This window comes from Nanorana parkeri, unplaced genomic scaffold, assembly GCF_000935625.1.
Source record: "Nanorana parkeri isolate BGI_ZX_2015 unplaced genomic scaffold, ASM93562v1 scaffold150, whole genome shotgun sequence".
Classification (NCBI taxonomy): domain Eukaryota; kingdom Metazoa; phylum Chordata; class Amphibia; order Anura; family Dicroglossidae; genus Nanorana; species Nanorana parkeri.
The window spans coordinates 2,050,993-2,058,272 of NW_017306418.1; the positions used below are offsets into that span (position 1 = coordinate 2,050,993).

At 41.9% G+C, this 7,280-nt stretch overlaps 1 protein-coding gene across 1 annotated transcript in view; it reads right to left on the minus strand.

The window, feature by feature from the left end:
* Positions 1 to 7,280, minus strand: part of TMEM184C (transmembrane protein 184C) — a 20,577-nt gene that overhangs the window by 6,127 nt on the left and 7,170 nt on the right. Inside the window, exons 5-8 of the mRNA XM_018554256.1 lie at positions 6,632 to 6,706; positions 4,143 to 4,236; positions 1,521 to 1,633; positions 850 to 949 (exon numbers count right to left, since the gene is read on the minus strand). Coding sequence (XP_018409758.1) covers positions 850 to 949; positions 1,521 to 1,633; positions 4,143 to 4,236; positions 6,632 to 6,706 — 382 coding nt within the window. The remainder of the gene's footprint in view (positions 1 to 849; positions 950 to 1,520; positions 1,634 to 4,142; positions 4,237 to 6,631; positions 6,707 to 7,280) is intronic.

Here is a 7,280-nt window from a genome sequence, read left to right on the forward strand (position 1 = left end):
TCCCTCCTCCCCTTTATCCCCCAGTCAGATTTCAATCTGCTGTGGAGATGACAGCAGAGAACAAAACAATCGGCCTGATAAACTATTGATGGTGCAGGAAACGTATGGTGCACGGAAAACTGATTTAAAGAACACTTATTAACATGTTAAAGGGTTTGAATAGGAAGATGTGACTAGTGTGACATTAAAAATGAATTGATGCGACAGTGCACCAACTAAAAAATAGGATGATCTGTTCCAAATAAAACAATTTTGAAAAAAATAAGTTCATTAATATTTGGAACAAAGGAGGTATCTAGGATTGCACCAAGAGGATGATGGTGCAAGAGTCTATAACCACTGTAGCATAACAGTTTATGTCAAATGTAATGGGCCACAATGAGATGTCCCGTGTAAAACAATATATTCCTCTAGAACCACCAATCATAGTTTATCGAGCCCAATGAATCGGACTCCTGACCCCTTAGGCAGCACGGATTAGCTCTACATTTTCTACCGGTTAAATATTTGTTGAGTTATCTAATCAACTATCCTTCTTCCTTTTCAAAAACTGTCAACCTTGCTGTTCCTTTTTGTTCATGCCAAGATCATCACATTGTGCTGATTGTCATAGTTGATCTGTTAAGAGAAGAAGCCCTTGTGTTAGGATTCACTCACCTAAAGACTTCTTTTTCTACCCACAAAATATCTACAATTTGATGTATAATATGGCCAAAGGACTGGAATCCAAGCACCAACATTTCGTCTCCACTGACAATGAGAACAATAGGGAAAAATCTAACCTTGAAGGTTTCTCACCCAAAGAATGAACTGACCCAAAAAAATGATATACAAAAAAAACAGATGTACCTGCAGTCCCGTAGCAACATCTTTGACAGATTTCCAGTCCCATAGGCGTTTGTCAGAAATAATACCAACTTTAACCATAAGTGCAATCAGTACAGCTTGCCTGCCAGAGAATAAACAATGTATCATTTTGTGTGATGTGACAAGAAGTATATACAAACTTACCAGCCTGAGGTTTTATTTTTTACATATTTAAAAAAAAGGTACAAGTTACTGTTGAGCAACTTTCGCACAGGCGGTCTGATCGTGCCCGCCTGTCAGTTTTTCAGGTGCCCATTGCTAGTCTATGGGCAGCCGGGTGTAAAGGGACAGTGTCCGTTTACACCCGGTTACCCCCGACCAGGTCCGGTAAAACAAAAGTACAGTTTTCTGCTACGCCGGACCTGATTGTGCGGGATTGGGGGGTAATCGGATGTAAAACAGACATATGTCTGTTTACATCCGATTCCCCATAAACCATCACAGGGTCCAGTCATTTCAGTCAGTTTTCTTCCTCCATCGCAAAACTGGACGGATACGGATGTCACAGAGGTGGCATCTGATCTGTACCAATCTAAACAGGAGGGGATTTGTGCAAGGATATTTTTATATTCAAATCTTTTATTTGCTCTATGGAAAATATGGGAAGTCTGTTGCACCAGTTAGCACCACACTAATCAAGTTAAATGACTCACCAGAATGACACAAAAACGACCATTTTTACGCACAGAAATTTGCCCACTGGCTGGATTGGGTTGAGCTCTTCTTTGAGTACAATATAGAACAGGACAAGACAGTACATCGCAAACTGGAAAAGAAAATTCAACAATAAATAAAAAGCACAGAAATGCAATAGAAAATCAGCAGAGAAAGCTAGAGATACAGCTTTCCTGAACATGCTCCTGTTACATGCATGTCACCAACATGGAGATTAGCAATGCCAAGTGATACTATATATGCTTGAATGTATTCGTTGAATTTAGCATTGCTCATGTATTTTGCTGTAAGGGTGCAATGTATTTTTCCAGTTATTTTCAAAATGGTCAAGTGAGATAAAAAAAAACATGCAAAGCTAAAACCGATATAAAATACACTAATTCAGCTCCATATTCATTCATTGTATTGTTTGAAATGCAAGCAGTGAATGTGGCCTATTCTTTTATTCTCGCCCTCTCTATACAGAAGAGCTGGGGACAGAGAAGCAGCACAAAAAGTCAACCAGTTTTGCTGCAGTACTCATTTACTGATAGGAGGAAATCAGAGGGACAGAGAGATGAGCTAAGCAGTCTGCTGCTTATCCTTCACTGTCTAGTCACAGGCTGTGGCAGGGAGAAAAGCTGAAAGATACTTCAGTAGAGAAAAATCAGGCCTTTTGTCGCGTCAGACAGTGCTGGATGCACACAAATACAAAACCTTTGGCAGGTAAAACAGCTACATTATATGCATTTCATCCATGTTTTCCTGGAGTTCAGCTGTAACCACTACCCATCCGGAGAAATTTTTTACATTTTTGCACGCACACGGAGAAAAAAACATTTTTTGGTTCGGCCGGCGAAACATATTGGCTGAAAATGGCACTTTTGGCTAAATGCCGAAAGTGCCATTTTCCTACCGATACATCGGCGCATCCCTGCTTTCTTTCCTCCCCGCTGGGCGCTGCTCTGTGTCCCAGTGGGGAGGAGAGAAAGTGTAATAGCCGGCCAAGCACTGCGGGAGGAGAGGCTGTGAGCTCCCACACCGCACAGCCGCCTATCACAGTCCGGCAGAGCAGTGTGGGTGTGGAGACAGCCCGCGCTGTCACAGGAGGCTGAGCTCTCCTCCCTGCTTCGCTTGCTCAGCCTCCTGTGACAGCTGTCAGGATGGAGAGCGGGTACAAACACTCAATGACCACTGAGTGTTTGTAGATAATTGAGGACATAGTATGATTACTATATCCTCAATTATGAATGAATGGGAAGTCATCTATATCACCTCCTGTTCATTCAAAGTTGTAGTTATAGTAAACATACTCTGTCCTCATGTTATCAATGAACAGGAACACTCAGAGGATTCCTGTTCATTGATAACAGGGGATACAGAACAAGAGATTGAGGGCTCTGTGTTCTCAATCTCTTTTTCTATTTTAAAAGGGAAATATCAGGGGTCTGTAGCAGAGGCCCCGTAGAATAAAATAATGCTAGCTTAAATGTTTTATGTTGTGCACGATATTTGCGCAAATGTTTATTAAACCAGTAGTTTTAAGATAAAATTCATTTCAGTGCACAGAAACAGAATATAAAATGCAAAAGATGCGGTTGTGTCAGGTAAAGGGACACAAAATTGCCCATAAACAAGACTTTACCACTCATCAATTTAGGTTTAACAATGAGTGATGGTCCTTGAATTATTGCTCTCACTCCAACGTTCGTGGCGATATGTAACATTTGTGGCACAATCGCTGTTGTCGTGCACAGGCGCATCTGGCGCAAGTTTGCATTTCTGTTTAGGTGGGTGCGGGGACTTTAAACTTTTTGGTGGTTTTTTTTAATTTTATATATGTGATTTTACATTTTTTCACACTTAACTTTATTGCCATCACACAGAGGGCTAACAAGCCCTTTTCCCTGATCGCAGAACAGCTGCTGGAAGGTTGCTGCCCTCCTTGAACAGTGATCCTCCCACAACGGAGCCTAGGATCAGTGATGGGCTCGGGCGTGTTCGCAGCTCCACGTGCCGAGCCCGCCAGGAAGCTGACAGCGTCGCAGCGCCAATCACAGGTACTGAGACATTATCCCGGTCCGCAGCTGCAGAGATCGGGAAATGTCTCAGTACCTGCCATTGGCGCTGCCAGCTTCCTGGCGGGCTCGGCATGTGGAGCTGCGAACACGCCCGAGCCCATCACTACCTAGGATAACCGCAGCAAAGTCGGAAGGGGAGGGGGGGAGAATTTGGGAGACACACTGCCTATCTGCATGCAAGTGATCGGGCATCTCTATAGCCACACAAACACTGCTATGTTACACCCAGATGCCAGCTGTAAGAAACAGAAGTAGAGTTAAGATCTTGGTAGAACAACTTTGGGAACGTGCCGTTTATACACATATGGTGGTCTGTACGTGGTTAATATCTAGGCATGTTACTTCTGACCTTTGTATGTAAAAATATTGAAGGTAAAATGACACAGGACCAGTTCCCATAGCTAGCCTCTTTTATGGGACAATGAGCAGTGATTTTAAATGTCATCTATTCTATAGAATCACCTACAAAAGGTGTCCAGAAGCACCAAGACAATTGCACTTCAGCTCAAAATGCCTTTTAAATGCAAAAATAAGACTCACCAGTTGCGACGCATTGTTGATTATAACCAAGTATGTCCATGCATTTTTTAAGCTAAAGTCTCCTTCCCCATAGATGTCAGTCAACTGACAAATCCTGGAACATAACAGAAAAGTAAAGAACTTTATCTCAATATGTGCACAACTTTTAGAATTTCTTAATGTCTAAACAATGTAATGTAGGATGACACAAGACATTTAGAAAAAAAAATCAATACTTCAAATCCCCTTGGCCTCCCCATCAAAAATTAAATGGAACATGTATCTCTCCAGAAAACAGTGCATCTACTTCCTTGAGCTGCAAAAGTGTTTACTAGCTCAGGCGCTCCGTAGCTCACATTAGAATAGAGTATGCGTGCTGAGGTTAAGATGGGTTAGAGTTGACTGCCACATTTTCCCTTTTAAACCCAAAATCACCAGCATTTTTCAATGCAGTCTCTGCTGATGTGGGGCAACACATTGGATTAGTGGTTAGCACTCCTTGCAACACTGGAGTTCTTGGTTCAAATCATATCCAAGACACTACTTGCATGGATTTTGTATGTTCTTACTCCCACAATTCAAAGGCATGCTGGTAGGTTAATGGTCTCCTGTCTAAATTGGCCCTAGTATGTGTATATATGCATGTGAGATAGAGACTTTAGATTGTAAGCTCCTTGGGCACTGTGGCTCAATAACCTGTATACTCTAGCTGCCCTCTGAAATGTTGTCATATATGTCATCTTATTCATCGTAATGTTCTAAACCACCTTACTTTATTGTGGATTTTTCTTATGCTTGGTTGAGCACCTTAACCCTAATGAGAGAGAGAGAGAGAGAGAGAGAAGACAGAGAAAGGAGAGACAGGGAGAGACCTTTTCTTGCAAACATTAAAAGAGATTTGGGAAAAAGCAAGTCAAGTAGGTTTTGATAGCACAAAATGGCCATCAAACTACAGACCTTCATGAATGTATGCCTTTCATTGATTCCCAACATCATGTAGCCAAAAGTGATCTCTAAAGCTGAGGATTAACCATTCAACAGTCAGAAAAAAGATCAGAAAATGAAAGTTGAAACTGAATGTGCACGCACTCCAGAAAAACAAATGTGACCCTAGAAAGCAAGTACTTGATTGGAAGTCCCAGGACAAGCAGCAAAAAAACAGATTCCTGGTGGTGCATTTCTGAAATGCATCCATGAATGGAACAGAACAAAAATGTAGAGACTTAAATGCAGTAATAAGTAAAACAACTTTTAATAGGAAAGACAACTGCACTTACAAGGATGTCGGAGAGGAATAGCGTATGGTGAGTCTTGGGGGTATTTGACAGCAGTCAGCTCTCCATGGCCAGTGATGGGGCTGAATGAGCAGGAGAAAGCATAGGAAAATCTATCCAAGCACCTGGAATGGCTGAACCCTCTGGAGGATGGAAAATAGTAGAGTTCTGCAGCATCCTCAGGGCTCAGAGGAAGAGATTCTTTGGAGTTAGAGTGGCAGCTACTGTGCTAGCCAATGTGTTTCGTAAGTAGGCCTTCTTTGTCCATCCTTCAACGGTTTCAGCCATGCTGCTTCTCTCCACTCCGCCTGACTGGATTTTCCCTTGTTTCCTATTTAGCCCCATCGCTGACCACAGGGAGCTGACAGGGGTGTCATCCCACCACCCCCCAGCCTGCTAGACAGAAAGTGAAAGAGCAGCATCTGACTGATGAGGTTATCTCTATGCTCACACCACTCTCTCCACTTGTCAGTTTTCTTCTCCTTGCTTATTTGCATATAGCATTCCTTAATGGCTCCTAGTGCTGCCCCTTCCTCTCTCAGAGGGTGGCAGTAGAAGCAATTTCAAATCAAATTCAGGTATTTATACTAGTTGCATATAAAAAGGGCACACACACACACGGTCATCTAACCTGTTGAAGCATTGCCACCACTTGTGCACATGCTACAAAAAACCCATGTATACAGATTACCTTGCTTTTTTTGGATCTGAATGGCCCAGGTGAAGGTTGGGACCAGTCTGCCCTGCTGTGAATGGCAATGACAGGAGAAACCACACCACTGTCAATCATATACTTTTACCTGCCCTGTCAGGTGGTGATGCTGGTTACATAGGCACTGACAGTGGCTTCTTCTGTCTTTGCCATTTGCAACAGGGTAGACAGGTCCCACCCACTGCCAGGATCCGAAAAGCGCAATAAGGTCATATGACCTAGAACTTAAGAATAGAATAAAAGGTATTTGGAAAGCATGTTTTATACTTTAACACATTTTTAAAGTAATACATAGAAGGATTTATTCATGTTTTTTATATGTGCCTGGAGCCAAGCTTTAAATTTATAGCGTAATTGTGCTTTACTATGCATGGTTAAGGTAATCCTGTAAAATAAAACAACAAGTGGACAGCAAAAGCATTTAAAGGCATCTGAACAGCTAAAAAAAAAAAAAAGCATAAAAAAAAACACACCCTCCTTCAAAATTAATAAATACATAAAATAAATACATTTGGCTTACTTACAAAGCAATTATAGTGGTGACTGGCCGAACCACTGTATACTGCAGCACACCCAACTTGCATCTAAATAGCAACACCCTGAAAGAGAATTTACATACCAACAGTCATTTGGCAGAAGGGCTGTCAGATATATTATCTTTATGTTTGGGTGTAGACAACATGCAAAGCTGGATTTTACATTAAAAAGGATACAAGTTTAAAATATGTAACTCAGTGCTCAAAAAGAAAGTTGCAAGGTCGAAGTAATCCAGTGGCCATCCCTTGTGTAGATGTATATAAATAAATATATATATAATGCACCGATACCATTTTTTCCAGACAAAGTACTGATACTTGTCCAAGTACTCACAGATACAAGTACCGATTCACTTTTGTTTAGTGTCGTCATGTGACAGTTTTTCTAAAACAATACAGACTAATGATTTCAGGACAGTGGAGGAGCGCCATGGCCAGGTCCCAGCTGCAACTCTGATAGTTCTCGTGAAAATGCCAAGTATCGGCACTGGTATCTGGACATCCCTATTTTAACCCCTTCGTGACTGACGACGTACAGTGTACGTCGCCAGCATCGGGGCTGTTTAAACAGACTCCCGGCGACTTTTGCCGCCGGGACTCTGTTTAAACTTGTAGAGCCGACTGTCGGCTTTACAAC